Source organism: Convolutriloba macropyga, chromosome 1 (assembly GCF_964194025.1).
Source record: "Convolutriloba macropyga chromosome 1, txConMacr16.3, whole genome shotgun sequence".
Classification (NCBI taxonomy): Eukaryota; Metazoa; Xenacoelomorpha; order Acoela; family Convolutidae; genus Convolutriloba; species Convolutriloba macropyga.
In genome coordinates this window covers 44569023-44591784 of record NC_134468.1, presented here as the reverse complement: position 1 = coordinate 44591784, position 22762 = coordinate 44569023, and the positions used below count along the sequence as shown (strand labels likewise).

The 22762-nt window shown below is 36.2% G+C and overlaps 3 protein-coding genes across 3 annotated transcripts in view; all 3 read right to left on the bottom strand.

The window, feature by feature from the left end:
• The window catches only part of LOC142339423 (uncharacterized), a 28128-nt gene extending 27059 nt beyond the window's left edge, over positions 1-1069 (bottom strand). Inside the window, exons 1-2 of the mRNA XM_075389450.1 lie at positions 846-1069; positions 189-357 (exon numbers count right to left, since the gene is read on the bottom strand). Coding sequence (XP_075245565.1) covers positions 189-357; positions 846-1059 — 383 coding nt within the window. The 5' untranslated portion in view covers positions 1060-1069. The remainder of the gene's footprint in view (positions 1-188; positions 358-845) is intronic.
• Positions 1070-12140: 11071 nt separating this feature from the next.
• On the bottom strand, positions 12141-20471 carry LOC142339413 (histone-arginine methyltransferase CARMER-like). Its single transcript, XM_075389438.1, has 4 exons — positions 20173-20471; positions 15078-15334; positions 13940-14668; positions 12141-13349 (listed from the first exon to the last, which is right to left on the bottom strand). The coding sequence occupies exons 1-4, from the start codon at positions 20465-20467 to the stop codon at positions 12642-12644; spliced, it is 1989 nt and encodes a 662-aa protein (XP_075245553.1). The 5' UTR covers positions 20468-20471; the 3' UTR covers positions 12141-12641.
• A 67-nt stretch (positions 20472-20538) lies between these two features.
• Positions 20539-21173, bottom strand: LOC142349377 (cytochrome c oxidase subunit 5A, mitochondrial-like). The gene has a single exon (XM_075400889.1). It carries the CDS (start codon positions 21134-21136, stop codon positions 20675-20677), a length of 462 nt encoding a protein of 153 aa, XP_075257004.1. The 5' UTR covers positions 21137-21173; the 3' UTR covers positions 20539-20674.
• Between the last annotated feature and the right edge of the window lie 1589 nt (positions 21174-22762).

Here is a 22762-nt window from a genome sequence, read left to right as displayed (position 1 = left end):
ACGGACCGCAGCTCGTAGCAAACCGTCAATTCTCCGGTTTCCGAAAGTCACGGAGAAAAAAGTCAGAGTAATCACAGTTTAACTACAAAGACTTATAAATTGAGAACTACATGCAATGAATTTCATATTTCAAAGGCTTTTATCGGTTGAAACAGCAGCTTTTGTCAGAAGCATTTCTCGATACTTACCTCTGAGACGCTGGTTGCACCATTTTGTCGTCAGCACTTCCAATAGGGGTGCTCGTCACCAAACTTTCAGCAGCAGGGTCGATTTTCAGACCTTTTTGAGAAGGCGGATCACATTCTGCCGCATCAGAATTTAGCTTACGCTTGTAGCGGTTCTGTCGCGTTACCAATTCTAAAACAGTATCATCTGTCAACAGCTTTTTCTGAGCAAACTATACCTTAACAGTTAAATGAGGCTATGCGATAAATTAATACATGCTTAATAGACGTAATAGAGTTTCTGGAAACAATAAATATTTGAGTAATAGAAATTTCTAACCCAATATAATTTAGTTTAGTAATTAATAGCCCTCTCCAGTGGAACCTAGCCATCCAAAATTGATTGTTTACACCTTTATAACGGAATATATAAATCGTCATGGCTAGAGCCACCTCTTATTTCTTTATTTTGCATGCAATCCACCCTTTAAAAAAGCGCGTGAGTTTGTCCACACAAGATAGTGAAAACCAAAATTTTTTTCATGAGCGGGGAAGGGAAGAAACAGTCCCCAAATGAGCATTGATCAGGTCACTCATGAATGATCCGAACTGATATCATTTGAAAATTGAACAAGCTTACTGATTATCTGATACTACAATAGAATATTGATAGAATACTACCATTTTTAAAAACAGCCTCATATTGCGATTTGAAGCTCTGAAGATCATCGGCTTTCAGTTGCTGGGTAACATTTATGTTATTTGCTAGCTTGTATTTTTCTCTATGCAATTTCCTGTGTCTAGCAGCTAAAATTCGCAGTCTCAATCTTCCTCGTTTAGTTTGCTTGACCTGACCACAGTTGTTCTCTAGGCCCATATTCCATCTAAAAAACATCCAATGGTAATGAGTTGACTGTAAACAAGAAAATAGAGGTTAACAATTAACGAACATTCCCAACACCGCTTATAATAATAAAAATTGTATAATTTAAATTCTCCTCTATGTTAACTTGCAATAAAACGCGTTTATGGTCTACTTTATGGTAACATTGGATGTTCTTGTTGCCACTACTTTTTGCATTTCAGGTTATTTACTAAAAAAACAGATTAAAAGGGCAAATTCACAATCAACAGTATAGAATCATTTACTCAAACTAATTGGAAGTAAGTACACACGTCAGCCAACGGGATTCTGCCAATGCTGTTTGAAAAGGATTTGAAGTGTTCACCATAAATAGTGCAAACTAATTAGAAGCAAAACTGACTTCAGAACGAGACTAAATGCTTCCACAATTTTCTCTGAAGACGAGAAATACTACCACCACATCCAACTAATACTCTGAAAACTTTACAATCAGCCCAAATATGACAAAAAGTCGAAACTCACTGATGCAATTACCACTTTTTAATACACTTCACACCATTTAGCACTACCTTCAGCTGAAAACTATCGAAGACAGATTGTCGGAAGCTAGATGCAATAGCTTCATTGATTAGCAGTTGAAGACGGATGATTAAGGGCACCTGTAGCATTGCAATTGCAAATTTATAAACAAACTTGTTTGTAAATGCTAGAGTCGGTTGACTGATTGTCCAGTTAAATTAATTGTTAAGTCTTGTTTCAGGGTCCAACAACAATGTCAGATTCAGAGCAAGCAAAGTCATTTGAGAACTTCAAACTATCAACCAAAAGAAGACTTACAGGAACGCAAAACCTATGTCACACAAAATTACAAAAAAAGCTTAAAAAATTAAGGAGAGGTCAATAATAGCTGCTTCGCTGTTACCAAGTTGGGAACGAGATATCAAAACATTCCTTGAAATCTGATACCACCCTCGTTCCCAATGCGAGCTCATTTCAGTTGTTGTTTACTACCTATCATTTTCGTTTCACGCATTGACGCGCACACGCAAAGCTCTTTTCAGAAGCCAGAGACGAGTTTACAGTTACGACTCAAAAACCTGAAGTCCGCACACGCAAGAAGCATAGGCATTGGGCATTAGGCCAATACCAAATCAAACACTTACAGATGTTACTTCCGAATCCACTTGGAGCTTTAACGTAATTAATGTCCCTAGAAAATGTCTTCGCATGAAAATAGCGCACAAAAACACAATCAAGTTTCTTAAACATTAAAAATTTGTGGTGGTTATCTATCGTCTTATCTACCGCCCAATTTCAGAATTAATATTCTCGATTTTTCCCGAGCTCCATGGCTCAAGACAATTTAGAACAAACAAAATGGAACTTTTTAATGTTCTACACTCCTTCGACCCCAATTTTTGACAAGAAATCTTTAGCGAGGGGTATATAATAATGCAATAATTTGAAACAAATCAGTACAATTTACATATAATTTATTAACTAATTTTTATATGGAAACCATTTCTAGGGGCTCTTGAAAACTTTAAGTGCTTTAATTATTCTACGCCTACTGTCCACAAAACTTCATCTCAAATATTATGCCCAACGTCCAGAAAATTGATCTTGCATTACAGAGTTTCACCCTAATATCCCTTGAAATGTCATCAGAGCTTTTTATTACATACTGCTATGATTTAAAAGTAGACATGGTATCTCAACACTATATAAATATACATATATGATATCTCGACTATCAAACATGTGAATAAAGAACCACTAGCGAGAAAGCGAATTTTTATTCTAACACCATTTTCTCAGTTTGCTTCAAAATCAGAGCGACAAAATTTACCCCGCAAAACCATTTGCTTTTTCGCTCCACTTCTTGTTTCGGCGTAACCAAAACCATCATAACAATTTGATTTCAAAAATGAAAATGTGTGATCAGATATTTAAAATAAAGACAGCGCCCCAATACAATTCAAATTCTTTGAATTGCAGAAAAAGCCAAGAGAAGGCCAACAATGGCCCGAGCTACCGCTTTGCAGTCACTAAATGTTCAATAAAAATTCGATTTTCATTCTCAACCTGGCAAACGGCAAAAAACCATAACGTAAAACCATTACGTAAAAAGGAAAAGAATTCTTATCGATTTGAGAAAACAATTGAAAGAAAACTTCCAGCAAAATTTACAAAATGCAGCCCTGGCACTTTGAGAAGTTGAACGGTGATTATCAATTTTGAAAAATGAGCATTCCCTCCCGCACAGTAATGCCGAAAAAAACCAGTAAGTTGTTTAGCAATTTTTACAGCATTACTATGTCACTTTATTTGAAATATGATTTTTGAAGTTTCCAAAAAATTATAGTTTCAATCTCTTCGGCGAGCTTTGACAACCTTGATGAAAAATTTGCTTTTTAAAAGTTTATTCTTTGTATTCGAACTCTAAACAAAATTGTAGACCCCCAAATTTTTTGTCCCAAGAGCGTCCTTTAAACATACATATATAATGAGAAACAAATGGCCTCTCACAGTTGAGAGCTTCATAACTTAAACTATCGCAATTTTTTCCCTCAAACAATATAATTTCCATCGTCACTTCAGAATTCCTGTTTTTGCACAAGTAAAATATAACTGACCAATATTGAAAGAATTGCTCTCGGACCACTACTGGGAGCTCAAATTTATTGCAGCCTGTTTCAGCCGGGGGAGGGGGTAATTAAATTCACTAAGGGTGGGGGACTTAACTTCATCAGAAGTTATTATCTACCATTGTAACCACTAACAAAATCTGAAGTGAAAAAAATCGGCGCACTTCTCATTTGACTATTAGTAGTGAACAGTCGACACAACGCAATACACGCAATACGAATAGATCACGCAATACGAACAAATTCTGCATAGAAAAGACCAATACGTTTACCATAATTGCTCCAATGTTTGTTCGGGAGCAATTAAAAAGTACAGTTAACGTGTGCCATTCTTGGCGCACTAAATAATTCGAATTTGCTTTTACTATCATAAAGATGGCGACCAATTTACAAATACCTCTCACATTTTTTAAGGGAAATGCTGCAAAAAAAGTCCGTTTGCTAAAGACCAACTCAGTGACCCCTTAAATTTTGTTCTCTACAAACCATTCGTTAGACTGTTTAAAAAATAGTTACAATAATAGCGGGCTAGAATAGCTGCCGCGGCTACCAAAACACCACGGTCCGAAGAATTGCTCTCAAACTGCAGGCGAGTGGTTGGTTCTGGTTGTAACTAGCTTAAGCACAGGGAGGTTAGCGTTAAAAGGCAAGGACAAAAACGGGGGGGGGGGGGGTAAAAATGGGGGAGGGGGTCCAAAATCGTCCTTCAAGCCATGCATCTTGCAGCATTCCTCGGCAGCTTCGCTGAACTATACACAAGCTATAAAAAAGCTGCTCAAAACCTTAATGCCTCAGTTGTTACAAAGTTATTCCATTTTTTTCATTGAAAAGTCAAAATACTCAAGTAAGCAAATGAACATTCTAGAAGAAAACGGTCAAGCAAAAACTGCACAAAAGAACAAACATTTGCGATGTTTCTTCGCTCGCGAACAATTAAAATGATGACGGAGGTGTTTACATTCCAGCATCTAATTAACAAATTAACAGGAGTGTAATGGACTAGATTATCTCAACGACTATCGAGTGTATTTAAATGAAGCACTAATTTATGGAGCGTTTTTCATTTCACTTATTCATTGTAAACTGATGTCACTGAACGCCGCAACCATGGCGTAAAACGGCCAATGCAATCGATTAGAAGCTAAAAAATTGAGAAAAGTTCACTCCGTTGAACAGTCAAACCGGCCAGACACAAAAATTGCATTTTGAAATGAAACAGGACAAGGAGGCTCGATAATGGGTGTTCGCACATGATGTTCCGACCGCCCATGCACGTTTTGATTTAATAGTCTACCAAAGGAAACCAAAGGATTTAATACGGAGGATTTAAGGATTACCAAAGGGAGAATCGAAGGATTACCAAAGGGAGGATCTAAGGATTACCAAAGGGAGGATCTAAGGATTACCAAAGGGAGGATCTAAGGATTAACAAAGGATATAATAGTCTACCATGAGGGAGAAAGAAAGGGTTCAAAAATCACATATCTTTCAATAAACAATTAAGTGAAAAAATAATGCTGGATTAGAGAGCCTATGAGACTTGCCATCAATGAGAGTACTATACAAGACAGACACATACAAAAACAAATAGTAGCAAACATTAACTAACACCAAAACTCGACTATATTTAAAAAACAGAAAATAACAAAATGAAAAAGGAATCTGATAAAACCCGATCTAAACAAGTCAACCTGTACTTCAATAGATGTTCATTGGACGATATAAGACCACTCAATAATGCGACTCGGTGAAAGGCCGAGAAAGGAGAGCAAAAAGGACAAAGTCCAAAAATACGTTTCGCTTTTTAAAAGCAACCAATTTCAAATAGAATGAAACCACTTTGTATCAAATCGGCTCATTAGGGAGGCTAATTTATACGTCATAGGAAGCAATTGAGACTTGTCGTCGTCCGTAAAATGTCAGACGACTTCAAAAAAATTAGCAAAAACGAAACAAAAAACAATTGAATTTAACAAGAACGCGGTGCAGCAACCGTTGAAACCACAAGCCATTGAAACCACAGGCCTATTCATGGAGAATAATAACACCGTTAATTTTTCAATAATAACAATTTTTCAACGCAAATTGGGACGTCCCATTAGTGTGATAATGTGGAAAGGTAACAAAGAACTCAGAAAGAGGAAGTATCAAAAAATCAAACTTCTTATGAAAATGCGTAATACCAAAGCCAAACCATTAGTTTTAAATAGAACTGTTATAAAGATTGGATCTTGGTTTACTGGAGAAAAGATCCGACCTGTCGTTACAGAGACCAAGCTACAAAATTGAAAGAAAAAAATAAAAGTGACAAAACTTCACTGAGTTTATTAAACATTTTCAAAAATTCAAAAAACAACAAGCTTTCAACTTAAAACAAAAGCAGAAAAATTCGCAACTGCCCAGGAATCCAATTGTGATTGTTATTATTGAGACCAAATCATAGGACGACAAAGAACAGCAGAACTCAAAATTTCAACAATTTATCGAAGCCTCAGTGTTCAAGCCATTATATCTATAATACATTAAAAACCATTAAAAAATTTCAACTGACGAAAGCGAATAAATGATTTGCTTTGGTCCCTTTTGATTTTAACTGGATCTTCTAGGTGAAGGGTCTTTGTGGAAAAGACAACAAAAAGCACCACAAACAATTACAAGCATCGAAAACTCAAAAAATTCTGATTAAAATACATTTCTAAGCTCTATAAACATCTGTCAAAACATAATCAACAGCAAAGATATTGGTTAGAGCAACAGAAAATTGATGAGCGATAGACGCTGCTTCTTGCTGACGACAAAAAAAAATGGGAATAACAATTTTTTTTTGAAAAATTCAGTTGAAAATCTTTTAAACCATTAGCTACAAACAAAAATCAGGAAACAGATTTATTTAAACAATCGTGGACGCAATCAAGGCTTTTGATTGCCATAAATATGCCGAACCACAACAAAAAGAACATTTAGAGTCAAAAACGAAAAAAATCCTAATCAATTTCGGGAGAGCACGGATGTGCAGCCGTTAAAACTATAGGATAATCACTGAAGTCTTTGAACAGGTTCGTTTGCTCATTCCTTCAATGCCAGTTGGAACTATCTTTAATGTGATTAGTTGAGAAGAGAACAAATAACTGATAAAATTGATAAAATTTATTTTCTTAAAAAAAAATTGAGTCATTAAAACTTTTAGCTCTAATCTGAAATTAGTAAAGATTCATTTCAAAATCTATAGAAGCAATTAGGGACTTTGATTGGCAGGAATATGTCGTACGAAAACGAAGAGAACACAATTACAGGTACAGACAAAAATCCAAAAAGTTTGAGAGAAAGGCTTAGCAGTCGTTAAAACTGTCAGCTATTCGCGGAAGCCATTAACAACGTTTATTTTGCGCATTCTTTTATTGCCAACTGGAGCTTTACTTAAAATGATTAGTTGAAAAGGAATAAACAACTACCCAAATACATGAAAATATGCAAAATTCGCAAAACTTATGAAAACTCGTAGTAAGAAAACCAAAAAACATTACTTGAACATAAAACCATTATAAAGAGTATTTCTTTCCATCACTTGCAAAAAATTGTGCCCGGTATAAATTGAGATTAAGTTATATGTGAACAGAAATAAGATTAAAAAATGACAAATTTCAAAACTTCACTAACATTCTCTTGAAACAAATATAATTAAAGTCATATGAGGCACTAGATAACAACTGAAGGCATTGCAAAGGCTCACCTGCAGCTCTTTAAGCAAAAGAATGACAAGTGAATCCAAAACAAAAAGAAATCATTGAAAGTTTACGAAAAAACATTGTCAAAGCCATAAAAATTATGAGCTTTTCTCTGAAGACCAACTATATTTTCATATGGCCTTATTTTGTTGAAAATAGGATCTGTCATTGATTGGGCCGTGATTTGAAATAATTCTTGTCACTCATCAACATGAAAAAACAAAATGAAAGAAAATTGAATAAGACTGCGCCCTAATATAATCCGAATAATTATTGATTGTAAGCATCCATGGCGGAGTTCAAACCTAGGCCTGATTTTTCTCAGCGTCCAACAAAAACAATTGATTATTCCATATGTTTGCAACATAGATCAATTATCAAATGAAATATTTCAATCAACCACAAATAAATCATGCATTTTGTTAATTATTAAGAATATTTTTTCAAAAAACCGGCAAAATTTAATTCCGGAAAACTCCTATAAGAAGCGAATGTACAGCTATCTGTTTTTTTTAGTTTTCAAAGATTGCGGCAGCAGATGTCAGGTCTCTACTTCCCGCAAATTTAAACGAAGTACGGAACAAACTTATTTGGAGCCTTTTTCAATTAAAAAGTCTCAAATTCGAAAAATTTAGCAGAAATATTAACCAGAAAACGCGGATAAAACAAATCGGCGAGCCTTATCTACCCTTCACCGTAAAACCAATAGCATTATTTTTAAAAAATATTAACAGATTTTAGCAGAATTGACAAAAATTTGGTCAAAAATTACGGAAAATTTGAATCAACGGAATTCACTTTACTTTTCTCAGAAGTTTAAACATCGATAACTCCCTGTAAAAAACGAAATTCCAATAATATCTTTTTTTTATTTCCATATACTACGATAGACGAGCTTTCCAATGATACCATTATCAACTCTCTACAATGAGTATATCGATCGGCCAAAATTGTCTGAACAAAAAAACCCCTTTGAGTACATAGTTCCTCCCACACAAGTGGGTCGGAACAACAAGTGTAATTAATAAATCTAATTACAGAGCAACTTACAAAGCCGAATGAACTTCAAGGTAATGCTGGTGTACAGATTCGCTATGAACAAACGTAACAACAATCCGATACAGGGACCATTGTTGATTTAGTAACAAGAATTCTTTTCCCTGAAAAAATTGCCAAAATGAAACTTGGGTCATAGCCTAGCTGAAATATTGGGAATCATTATTACTAGCACAAATTCTTCCGGAAAAATTAAACGAAGAATTGCCGGAAAACAGCTACCATTGATTGCCATAACCCCGATTGATTGAAAGAACAGAAAAAAATGGGAAAAAACTGATTGATGTGAGAAAAATTTTTCAAGTGCGAACTAGTTTAATTTCATTTTATTGTTAGACACTCCTGTTATTTAATAAGACGATAAAGAGACTAGTATCAATACCAATAAGCATTAAAGATGGTAAAAAAGACCTATAAGAACAAAGTAGCGGGCATCTAAAATTTGGCTTTATGGGTTTAACCCGTTTCTATTTTCGATTACGTTTTTTGATAATGATTCTGTTCGCTTTGGATTGCTTTAAAGAGCAACTGCTGCTTAAAAGCACTTTGAGCAGAATGAGTGATGAATAAAACTAGCCGAGAGAAATCAAAAAGATTTTGCCGCAAAATCTCAAAAAAGCGGCAAAATGAGGTAGCGAAACAATTTTTTATTCGTCGGAACAATAAAACAAGAGCAGGACAAGTCCTGACACAATTCAAAGAACTTTCACTCAACAGAAAACTAAACCTAGAAAGGGCAATAAATGGATTGGGAAAACTATTTAGAAAAAAAATCCGATCAAATTTGAAAATTTGAAAAAAAAAACTAATCGAAGAAAATTGCAGCATCTACACAAAAAATTTCAATCAAAACAGCGAATTTTTGTTCAGACACCGTTTTTTCACTGTACTTTGAAATCATTTGAGTGAAAAATCATTTACGCCGCAACACCAATTGCTATTTCGATTGACTTCCTGTTTCGTTGTGACCACAATCGTTTCTGCAAGTTGACTTCAAAAATCATTAAAAAGAGTGACCAAATCTCAAAAGAAAAACATAGCCGAAACACTCCTACTTTTTCTGCTCTCCCTCAAAAACGCTGCATGAACAGAAAAACACACTCTCTCTCTCTCTCTCTCTTCTGTTTGCTTTTCAATTTCTTCAGCCGTTTGACCAAAACTTTAGTTTTGACGAGCGGCATTGACTTACATCATGACGTGCGGCATTGACAATACACTCCAAAAAACCATCGATCAGAAAAAGAATAAAATTAGCCTATAGAAGTCAAAAAAATTTCAAGCAAACTGCAGGAAAGGCGGAAAAATGAGGCAAATTATTATTGGACTAATAAAAATTTTAAAGCATAGCCGGCAGATTGCCGGAATAGCTGCGAAAGAATAGACCTTTGTGCTATAAATTAGAGATAGAAACGGATAAAGATCAAAATTGAAAAAAAATCGACGCCGCTCAAAAACTAGGTAAAAAACATAGAGCGATAAATTAATAAAGCTTGTTAAAATTCATTCCGCAGAAGCCTCTTATTAAGGACCTTTACTGCACATGAGGTCCTCTGACCTTAAACAAATTCAAATTAAATTTAAGTGCAAAAGTCATTTTATTGAGAGAGGTAAGTCACGTATGATAGAAATCTAATCACGCAAATAACCTAAAAACTTTTGATAAAGCGAGTGAGAAATGACGTCACGCGCGCAACTGCCGTTAGTGAGGGAAGTCATTCAGATAAATTGACTTTTTCAGCTTTGCTGTGCGAACACATGTAAAACGAAAACATAGCTGGCAGATTGCCAGAAAATAGATGCAATAGCTTCCTAGATATGCAGTCTCAAAAAACACAGTAAAAAAGACAGACCAAAAAAAATCGTCTTTTCATTGAAGGCTGATAAGTTAAATTTTGATTAAAAATCTGTATAAGTTTTTGCTGCCTCTATTAGCTGCTCTCAAATAACCTTCAGTTAGAGTGACACACACCCATTTGACCTTATGTCTTTGAATTAAAGTAAATAAAAGTCAATTTCAAAGTGAGGAATTCAATTTTGAGAGGTAAGTCAAGTGTGACCAAAAATTTAATCACGCGAATGAACAAAAAACTCACTCCACTAAGAGCGAAAACGACTTCACGCACGCAATTCAGTTGACATTGCATGAACGAATGAACAAAAAGCAGATTTGAAGTGGTTGTGACGTCATATGGTCGTAACAAAAATCGTGGCGAAATAAATAAACATGGCAGGACGAGTCCTGACGTACAATTCAAAGAATTTTCATTAACTAAACAGAAAAACTGTACCTAGAATGGACTATGAGTGAATTGAGAAAACCATTTTTAAAAAAAATCAGATCAAAAAATCTGAAAAAACAGAAAATCAATGTCAGAATGCCGCATGTGAACAAAAAAACCACTAGCGAGAAATGAAAAAATGGTAATGAGAAAAGTCAGAACAATGGTGAAAGAGCCGATATAGACTCAAAGAACTGTCTTGAGTGATTCAACTTTTTAAAAATTAGAATTAAAACATACCCGGCAGATTGCCGGAAAATAGCCGCCATTGATTCCAATCAGCATGATTGGGATTGAAAGAATAGATATCGAAAAAAAAGATTTTTGTACAAAAACATTTTTTAAGTCCAATTTATTTTGATGGCATTTCATCGTTGAACATAGTTCTGTTTCTTAGAGAGAGGCTACAAGGGCCACTACCAATACCAATAAGCATAAGAGATGGTAACTAAGACTTATCGGAACGACGTTCAAATAGCGGGCATCTAAAATTGGGCTTTATGGGTTTATCCCGTTTCTATTTCTGACTTCAATTTTTTATTCTAACTCTGTTCATTTTGAATTGCTTTGCTGAGCAACTGATGTTCAAATTCACTTTTAGCAGAATGAGACGAATGAGAGAAACTAGCCTAGAGAAGTCAAAAAGATTTCACGCAAAATGTTGAAAAAGCGGCAAAATGGTAAAGCGAAAAAAAGTTCGATGAAGTAAAAAAACATAGCAGGACAAGTCCTGACCTACAATTCAAAGAATTTTCATTGACTTAACAGAAAACTAGACCTAGAACGGACTATGAATGGATTGGGAAAACCATTTAGAAAATCCGATCCAAAAAACCGAAAAAACAGTAAAAATCAAAGTGAAATTGCCGCATGTGAACAAAAAACCACTAGCGAGAAAGCGAATTTTTGTTCAAACACCGTTTTCTCACTCTACTTTAAATTTAGAGCGAAAAAAATTCACGCCGCAAAACCACTCGCTTTTTCGCTCCATTTCCTGTTTCGGCGTGACCAAAATCTCTACTCCAATTTGACGTCAAAAATCATGAAAATATGTGAACAGATCTTTAAAAAAAAAGACAGCGCCCCAATACAATTCAAATTCTTCGAATTGTAAAAAAAACCAAGAGAAGGCCAATAATAGCCCCAGCTATCGCTGTGCGGCTATTAAAAAGAGCGTCAGACGACGTAACAAAAAAAACCAAGAGCACCGCAATATAGCTCCGCTCAGCTTACAGCTTCGCAGCTATAAAAATAGGAGCGCAATAATAGCCCGCTGCGAAGACTAGGGCGGTTATTCACAACCGTAGTATCCAAATGATTTTTTGTAGATTTCGGTAATGTCGGTTTCACTAATCTCATGCTGATCAGTGGATGACTTCACGGCCAGCTGAAAAGACAGTTGATAGAATATAAAGGTTTCAATTCAATACGAAAACAGAAGGCTGCTATTACAACAACGCTTAACTGAAAAAGAACACATGTCGTTGTGGCCAAAGTACATTACTCTCGCTGAATGTTGGAGGTTAAATAAATTTAATCATATCGCTAATGAAGAATTTGTCCGATAGCATTGGATTGAAAAGAGCAAAATATAAACAAATCTAACGTTAACAGATTAAGAAAACAACATCAACAAAATTGCGGAGAAAAGAACAACTTACATCAAGGCTAGAAAAGATAGGAGAGCAAAGCTCTCTTTGTGATTATTTACTCACTGCATCACATGTCGAGACTATCAATAAGTTAATCAAAAGCAATTTAGGTTCAATTTATCTTATCACAGAGAGAAAAAACACCACAACAGCACTGTTAAACGTGGCAGTATTTAAAGGAAAAAACTCCCGGCCGCAACATTATTTAAAAGTCAGACAGGTTCTGATTGACCTTGAATGACGACGACCTCTTTAGTGTGAATTCTGTGCAAGGCCTAAGGGGTTCATGCAGCTCCCTTGCAAGGCACTCTGTGCTTGAATGAAGTGTTGCTGTGTCTGATGGTGCTGCTGCTGCATCTGTTGACTTGACGGGAACCGGTTGAGGAAGTCACCGAAAGAGTTGGGATCAAACTGGAGCCCAGCATTGGGAGGATTTTGAAAAGGTTGGGGCTGAGATTGTTGTTGTTGACCGACAGGTCGTGACGTCACACTCATACTCGCAACGCCAGTTGTGATCACTTGAGTTGCAGCAACACGCACACCAGAAACAGCCGAGGTAGGCGAACTTGCCGTGCTGTTAGATTTTGCCTGGCTCTGTTGACCACCGGTCATGTAATTTGCACCACCGAACATAGCTGCATTATTATTATTCTGATTATTGTACCCATTCTGCAGAAAATTTTGTCCATTTTGGTTCACCATTTGCCCTTGACCGTTCATTTGGCCATTGCCAGTTTGTGCCAGATTACCCCAGAAGTTTTCAGTTGGGCTTTGTGTTTGGCTTTGGCTTCCCGGAGGAGGCTGTGGAGGTTGCCCAGTGTACCTGAAGAGGGGATTCTTGAGGTCCAGGAAGTTAGTGGATTCCAAGTTTGTGTTGGTGTTCTTGAGGGATATATCAACATCGTAGCTTTGCTTTGCATTTGCCGCCAACGTGACTTTTCCTGTCATAATTTCACCTTCCTAAAATCGAAACACATTCCAATAGAACTTCCTTATTTGATTTCATTGTAGTATCAGACAATTTCATGGTTGCGGGAGCACCTAAATGATCGTCGAAAAATTTATCAGAACGCCACAAAACGCACAATTGAATGCAATCGCACATTTTTTAGACATTAGTTAAAACTGCTTTAAATAGCATACAATTGATGTCTAAGAATTTCTTTTATTACAAGTTTATTGGCGATTAGTCTTCTTAAACGAAAATAGCGAAAACCGAAAACGCGACAGCCTTTTATGCCATTATTTACAAATCACATTTTTCTTTATCTATGCCTATTTGACACGTTACGAGCAACCGTGGAAATAAAGTGACGAATTTGGGCAAATTTACTCGAGTACGAGTGAATTAAAGTACCTTTTACGGCGCACTGATCATTCCGTACGACATCTCCAAGAATATAAATACTAATCAGGTAGTATTTAGAATTATTCAACGAAACTAGTGAACAATGAGCAGCAGTGAAATATGCTATTCCGAAAACTCAACATTCCTCAAACTTTAATTAAAATTTCTCATTCATTGTATTGCTTAAAAAACGTTGACTAACTTTGACAAAAATTGGACACTTGAGAAGACATCTGACTTGGTACCAATGAGTCAGTGCTTCCGTAGGTGCAGTTGACAGCCACACAGTCTGCTTGCTTCCCACAAACGCCACATCAAACCAGAAGGCTAGTCCATGTACGTGACCTGTTTGAGTTGCCACGTAATTCAGTGGAATAGTGATGTCATGCAGATCTGTCTCGCTACTCAAGGCGAAATTGGTTTGATGCTTCAAAGGAGCTGACATCAGGATTTGATAGTCAAAGGTGTCCACTATAGGTTGACGGAAGTACTCGGTGATCGCCGTATCTCTCAGAGATGACAAATCAACGCCATAAAAATTAGGTTGGTACCAAAAATGGGACTTTGAAAATTGCTCCTGATACAAACATTCGTCTGTGAATGGAGCTACAAAAAGATCTCCTTGTGTTGGGAAAAGCTTTCCATTGGGTCTAAGGAACTTCTTTGCATGTAGATACGATTCCAACATACGCTCATTGAATAGCATGTAACCCATGGGTTCTGAGATCAATACATCCGCCATTTCTGGCACCTCTACTTCCTCAACTTTGCCGGGAATAACTGTGATTTTGCTGGATAGGTTGTTGCTACGCACTAGATCCGCACACTGTTCAGCTATTGAACTGGCTTCAATGGCGTACACTTTTCTGGCTCCTGCTTGGACCGCGAAGAAACTGAGGATACCGGAGCCAGCTCCAACATCTATCACAACCTAAACATCAAACTTCGAGCTCCTTTAAATCTTCTCGGGACAAAAATATAGGCCAATGAAACTCTTTTGGAACTTTTTGAATTGGTAGGTCAAAATCTTTGACACTTATTCCTGCAGCCGCAACTTGGCCATTTCTTTTTGAAATTTGCAACTTATCATATCCAATAATTGGACATTAATAATTTGAGCAGAAGTTTTATCAATAGTCGTAATTTTTGCTGTGATTAATGAACCCTGCTATGATCTCAAAAAAAATTATATGGCCAAACTTTTGAATGTAGATTTGTATGTATGTGCATTAGCGTCTGTGTGATGGTGGAAGGGGCGTTGATATGAGCTCTATAAGGTAATCTTTCTTCTAGGATGCGTAAATCCAGGATAATCAAACCTAGTGTTTGAAAGCGTGTACCTTGTTATGAAAGTCGGGAAGGTTGTTGAGCATGGCTCTCTGGTATGTGGAGGTCCTGATGAAGTCCTGCATCATGTTCTGTTGCTGGCTGAGATAGCCGTAGAACTGGAAGTATTGCACAGCTGAGGATTGTTCCGTCCTGGCGTCGAACACATTCTCACCCCCACTTTCCTCTCCTCCCATCATCCCACTCTCGCACATGGCTGTGCTCTTACTGCCATCTCCACACTTTCCCACAGAGCCATTCGACATAGCACCTGATGAACAAACAAACACCTGATTAAACTGCTGGGTGAGATTATGCTTACTGAATTTGTCAGATTTGTTACTCTTTTGCTACAGCAACTAATGCGTGTCTCCGCATTCTGATTTAAATAGCTTAATAGCAATAAATGACAATTTCCACAATTTATATTAGTTTAAAAATATCTATTATGGTGCAATATCATCATTGATGGGTAAATTGTACAACCAGCTTAATTCTCAATTTAATTGAACAACTTATAGTTGAATATTCACAATGCCGTCTTTTTTCGAATCAATAGAGATTGTTTAAGAACTAACTTAAATTTACAAGTCGAAAGAGTGCTTACACATTTGACATGCAAAATTTTACAGTAACACTAAAATTTAACACATTTAAATTTAAAACAATGCTTAAACAAACTCTAAGAGATTTGAGAAAATACGACATTGTGCACATTCAACTATGAATTGTACAGTTAAAGGTAATTGAGAATCACGAATGACACTTCTTGGAGACGTCTTAACAAATAGATGTACCAAATATAGAATTTTCAACGAATCTGTTTGGTCAATTCGAGAAATATAAGACACTGCAACTTGTGCGTTCAACCTAAGTTCGACATCGCCTAAATGTAGATTACATATTCAACCGCATGTGTCCATGCCCCAGGGGCCCGTGGGACTTGATATGAATCTATCACAACCGAGCGTTATATTAGTTTCTACAAAAAAAAACATTTTTCTCTTTCGGCTTAACGCGATTTCTAATCTTATTTTTTGTTAATGTTCATTTTGTATTCCAAAACATAGAAAGGTTGTTGAGTGCATAAGTGACCAATCAGTCGATCAGAAAATAGTTTTCTCACGTTTTCTCAATTCTGATTGGACAGCACTAAATGTCTATTTTGATACGTCGTCTGCCATTTTCACTAGCGCCCATTTTCTTATCTGAACAAATTGAACATAGTTTTCAGTGGCAGCTAGAACTCCAATCATTGCCCTTAATTTTCAAGTTTCAATTAGCACTGTTTTACAATGATTCAGACTTCAATTGATTGAAAATCATGACTGAAATTTTATACCATACATAATAACCCAGACACGGAATGATTTTTGATTATTGAAAACGACCCAAGATTCCCCAGTTCATATGTCACTTAATACACGCAGCCAACTAGTGGGTCTCGGAAGTAAGGCGCCACGGGAATAAATCCTCATATCATTGAATTTCAGGGATGATAATTTGTTCGGTTGTGTTTTATATCCGGTCCCATGTGATGCTAAGGCATGGCCATGGCTCATGAGGCATGGCCAAATACGCAGTCTTTTAACAGGCTAGTGGGGGGTATTTTTGTTTGTATTTGTGAGGCAGAATTTTTCTTTGAGTCTTTTCTACCAAGAATTGGTTGATGTTCTTTTCAGAAATAGGAAATACTTTATGCGCAGAACTTGAAGAACAGAACGGTTGGTCGTGACAATTTAGAGCGGATCAAACGACCCGCTACTCTCAGAAAAAAACAATCCGGATAACAACCCACAACACTCAAACAAGAACTTCAACTCGTGTTTCACTCTTATGCACAACTCAGCTTCCAGTTCTTAACGCGGGTGAAAAACTTTGGGCTGCTGAATCATGAAACATAGCTGGAAAATTGCCACTAAATAGCTGCAAAAGCTTCGTAGAACTGGCTTCAAACAAAAAGAAACAGAACAAAAAACTTTTTAACAAATGCTGAGATGTTATTAAGAATTTGTTCCTATTAGCTGCTCTCAAAAAACCTCCGATTAGCAGGACACCCAATCACTTGACCTTATCTCTTTGAACAAAAGTAAAGAAAAATCAATCTCAGAGGGAGGAAGTCATTTTCCGTCATTTAGTTGCAACAAAAATCTTGATGAAAAAAACTACTACTACTACTAAACAAAAAATTAGAGCGAGAATGGAATGTTAATGGATTGGGAGAACCATTTACAAAAAAAAATCCGCTAAAAACGGTAAAAATCGAAGTGAAATCGCCGCATGTAAAAACCACAAGCGAATTATTGTTCAACACTACTTTAAAATTAGAGTAAAAATTTTAAGCCTCGAAACAATTTGCTTTTTCGCTCCACTTCCTGTTTCAGTGCGACCAAATCATCACTTCAATTTGACTTCAAAAATATTGTGTGAACAGATTAAAAGACAATTCAAAACCCAAAACAATTCAAATTCTTTAAATTGTAAAAAAAAACAGAAGGTCAAAAAGCCCTAGCTATTGCTTTGCAGCTATTATCAAAAATTTGCGGCGTACAGAATGAATCAGACAATATTTATAAATTAAACACACCATAGTCTTTACAGATGCTTTTAAGTTCGACAAAAAATCATAGCAATAAATCATTAACAAAATAGAAAGGAAAATCAAAGAAAGATAAATTTTAGTCAACTCGAAGATTAGCTCATCATTACGTGGCAAATGGTACAATTGATTGAGTAAATTTACTCAAAATGCCAGTGTTATTCATGTTCATTTTATTAAAAGGCTAGTATATAAGCGTGCGCCGACAACACGCAAAACTAACGTTTGCATAAAATTAGGAAATATCAGTCACATTTAATCACAATGCCCGTTTTTGCGGAAGCGTGGACAGCAGAACAGTGATACTTATTCAGAGCCACTATTACTGTTGTTCACACCATCGGTCCGCCCTTCGTTACAGTATCTAACCTCATTGATGGTTAACAACGTGCCAATTAGACCGACATGAAAGAAAACCTAATTGATGACTAGTTTTAAAACCCTCCCTCGCATTACTTATATCACACTAAGAAGATAAATAGCAGGTTCTCAATCACCCAAAACACGGCTTACAAGAGCAATCAAGTACTGAATTCTCAAGTAACCACTAATAAAATTCGAGCAATAAAATTTAGGCTAATCGAACAATTTTATGAAGAAATTAATTGGTTAAAATTGTGGAAAATGGTTACGCTATTCGTGAGTAAATTAGACAAAATTCATGCAGTTTTTCACTGTTGTCCACGGTTGGTTTTATCGATTTTTTTTATTTCGAGCAGCTTACATAAAACAAAAATAAGTGACGACGTATTGTCAGTTCTAGAAAAACATACAAGTTTCAAAATTACAAAATTTACCGTTTGATAACTATTGATATTTTATTTTTGAAATAATCTTGCATAGCAGAAAAAAAAGAAATAAGAACCTACCAACGCATTTAGAATAAAATTGCAATCAAAAACCCACGGCAAAGACAATGAAAACGGAACTCCCGCACGTGAAAAAAGTAACAATAGAGAACGGAAACCAGTGTTCAGTTATTGCTTTCTCTCTACTCAAAAAAGTCATACTGCAAAATTATTCGCCTCTTCGATCCACTTCCTGCTTTGACCTCATCAAAATCATTACTCCAATTTAACTCAAAATTATCAAATTGTGAACAATCTCGCAAAAAGACGGCCGAAATACAACCAAAATTCCTTAAATTTAAATAAAACCATGAACACCGCAAAAAAAATAAAACTCAGCTTTACAACTCCACAGCTATGATCAAATAAACAGACTTTATCTTCAAAAACATTGCATATTTTAACCATCTAACCTCTATCGAAAAAAATTTAATTTAATGGCAACCAGTAGGGATTTCTCCTCATATTAATCAAAAGAGATTAACATAGCCGGCAGATTGCCGGAATAGCTGCGAAAGAATAGACTTGCGTGCCGTCTAATAGAGATAGAAACAGATACAGATCTAATTTGAAAAATCAACGCCGCTCAAAGAGCTGGTAAAAAACCTTTAGTGATAAATTAATAAAGCTTGTTAAAATTCATCCCGCAGAAGCCTTTCATTAGGGACTGCACATATGAGTTCCTTTGACCTTAAAATAATTCAATTTAAACTTAAGTTTTTAAGTGCGAAAGCCATTTTATTGAGTGAGGTAAGTCATGTATGATCAAAATCTAATCACGCAAACGAACTTAAAACCTTTAGTGAGAGGAAAACGCCGTTAGTGAGAGGAAGAAGTCATTCAGAAAATTTGATTCTTTCAGCTTTGCTGTGTGAACGAATGTAAAACAATAAAGAGTGTCAGACGACGAAACAAAAAAACATAGCAGATAAGTCCTGACCTACAATTCATAAAAATTTCATTGACTAAACGAAAACACTAGACCTAAAATGAGCTGTGACTGGACTGGGAAAACCATTTCTAAAAAAATCAGATCAAAAAAACAGAAAATCAATGTCAAAATGCCGCATATGAACAAAAAACCACTAGCGAGAAATGAAAATTGGGTTCAAACAAAAAACTAGGCCTAGAATGAACTATGAATGGATTGGGAAAACCAGTTACAAAAAAAATCCAATCCAAAAAATCGAAAAAACAGCAAAAATCTAAGTGAAATTGCCGCATGTGAACAAAAAACCACTAGCGATAAAACGAATTTTTGTTCAAACACCGTTTTCTCACTCTACTTTAAAATTAGAGCAAACAAATTCACGCCGCAAAACCACTCGCTTTTTCGCTCGAATTCCTGTTTCGACGTGACCAAAACCACTACTCCAATTTGACCGCAAAAATCATGAAAATGTGTGAACATATCTTAAAAAAAAGACAGCGCCCCAATAAAATTCAAATTCTTTGAATTGTAGGAAACCAAGAGCACCGCAATATAGTTCCGCTCAGCTTACAGCTTCGCAGCTATAATCAAAAGTTTTATTCCAGGCAGCTTTTCAACGAGCCATATCATAGTTTGCTGCCAATGTGCAAGTATTCGACGTCATATTTCGATTCTATAATTGCCCACTTGAATTATATGCTTTAATTCAGCAAATCACTGAAATCACTTACCAGCTTTTACACCATTGAGGAGTTTGTGGAAGCTCTCAGCATCCTTTTCAGAAGTGAATTTAACTTTGACCGCAGCATTGTTCAAGTTAAGCACAACCGCCAACCTTCCGGCTCGGCAGAACTCGCATTTAGGAGTGACTGTAAACTGATAAGCCACCTGTCCCTGAGAAGAGAGAACGAAACTCACACTTTCTTCACCCAACTTCACCTCTACACGGAACTGGCGAGAATCCGAACCTTCAGATTCACCGTAGTCATTCAACTGGACAAGCTGAACCTTATCATAAGCGGTCATAACCAATCTAAAAAGTAACATAATGTTAAAGTTTTGCTGTAGTTATGCTGTTGTTTCAAAATGTTGAGAGCTTTTCCGAAAAAAGGCGTCCTCTAGATTTATTTAGTACAGTTAATATCATTATTAAGCATAATCATTTCAGTGACGCTTTACATGTTAGTACAACTAATGAGTTCAGTAGATTCCTTTCTCGGCGAAACTTCAACCCTAGAAGTTTCCTGGGCCAAAAATTTTGCCATCGTTTCCAACCAACCCCAGCTTATCGGGCTCAGGAACTCCCATTTCTTCCAACACAGGGCGGATCTCCTGCATGACGTAGTTGTATACACCTGTGTTGCCAGCAGACTTGTACCGGATGATTTCGATTATACGCACAGCAATTGCAAAATCATCCAAACGTCTCGCTGCCTTCAAAGCGGCAATGCAGACACGTGGTTCGGGTACGAGGTCATATCCAGCCAAACTGTTCAGTCCACTTTTGAGCTCCCATTTATCGATATCCTCTTTATTAAAAAACTGTTCCCAACGATCGTCGAATTCAGGATCTTGTTCAGGGTGCGAATTAGAGCCTAGTCTAGTGAATGATGCGATGGTTGGCTTCACTTTGGCGAGCTGAGCTGATCTTGTTACCAACGAGCGGGTTGACTGTCTGAAAATTGCTCCAAGCATCTCTGAAACCAAAATAATTGACTGACTTACAAACTGTCAATTGATACTGGGGTCTATACCATTATAGCACCCTCATGGAATTATAGATACCCCCCATTATGGTCTATAGGTTGCCTGCTTTGAGTAATACGAACAAAAAGCTGGGAGTGGTTGTTATTATTGGAAAGCACCTAAAACTGTGCAATGAAATAACTATGCAAAAGATCAAAACAAAGCCGCATATTAAAATTACATACTATTGTAATTTGTCGATGGGGTTACGGGAAGATTGCAAAAAGGTATAAGACTCAGTAAGTTCAGACTGCTCGAAGTCAGTAAATCATCAGAAAACTAACTAGACAGTGCAGTAAGTGCCAGATTTGTGTCATCATTCATGCTCAGTTGCATCATAGCAACTATATATAGGGGCGGTAGACCCCATTGTCATGTTTGAGCTTAAACTGAATAAATTGTGTCCCAAAATAGCATTTGCTAACTTTTTTAATGTTGAAATTAACTTTTTTGGTTCGTTACATTTTTTCTTTCTTTGTTACCACTTTTATCTCATTGTCACGAAAGATTTAAAGGTACTTCAAAACTTACGATACACCGCTTTTTCTATTACATTATAGTTCTGCTGTATTCGTAAACTACTGAAGATGTATATCCTAACGCAATGAGTCCAATTGTTTCTGGTACCAGCAAAAAAGCTTTATTTTGTTTATCTGCAGGCCCATTTCTCTGTTCATTTCCGACCTAGAATTCTGAATGCGTCAGTTATTTTGAATTCCGTGTTTTATGGATATTGTTAAAATTTGAAGTATTTTAGACTACTTTTAATTTAAACTGGAGCCTAAATCGGCTACACAACCTTCAAAGATTTCCCTCTGAACAAGAATTTTTGCCCTCAATTCAGTGTTTTTTGTCTTTGGGCTCCAAAAACCTTTTACATTTTGACTAATATTTTAATATCAATTCCTGGTGGCGGTATTCATTGCACATTGTCACGCACCTATTTCGTTCCTTATAGTTTCGTGATGATATTCCTTAAAATATCCTTAAAATAGTGCTTTATATTAATTAATATTCATTTAGTTTCAAGGCCATTTATAGCTAATACTTCCATCTAGGCCTGTAACCCCTAATTTGTTTATGTTTACGAAAAACAACCGCAGATTGACAGTTTTACTAGCAAACATATCAAGTGCCTAAAAGCCTCAATATTTACTTTTTTGAGTTTCTTGAAGATAAATTCACATAATCAGTAAATAACTTCATGAGAGATTATGTACTTGTTGAAGTAATTATTCTGATAAAGTAGGTGCTAATACGGAATTGTATATGTACTGAACAAACACCAAGAGACGTACAAAAGCCGGAAATCGCCCTACTTGAAAATCAGTAAATATTTGCGAAGGACCAATACAACTGAGGGCACAAAACCTGCGGAACCCACTATCAGCAGAACACCGGAGATCCAGCCTGACAATCAGTTGCCTATCATCTTATAAAACTTGATAAACTTGAGAAACTTCTTGTTAAAATTATTAAATAATTCTTGCTAAAAATAATTAAAGATTGAACTGGAAATTCTCTTGAAAACCTCCAAGTTTGGTAAACTTAGTTACAGAAGAAATAGCGACTAAC

Excerpts from the sequence above, each read along its gene's own strand:
- LOC142339413 (XM_075389438.1), bottom strand. The coding sequence starts at position 20,467 with ATGACCGCTTATGATAAGGTTCAGCTTGTCCAGTTGAATGACTACGGT. Across the intron at positions 14,669-15,077 it reads TTCCCGACTTTCATAACAAG|GTTGTGATAGATGTTGGAGC; the intron begins GTACACGCTTTC and ends TTTGATGTTTAG. Across the intron at positions 13,350-13,939 it reads AGTGTCCAATTTTTGTCAAA|GAAGGTGAAATTATGACAGG; the intron begins GTTAGTCAACGT and ends TTTCGATTTTAG.
- LOC142349377 (XM_075400889.1), bottom strand. The coding sequence starts at position 21,136 with ATGCTTGGAGCAATTTTCAGACAGTCAACCCGCTCGTTGGTAACAAGA.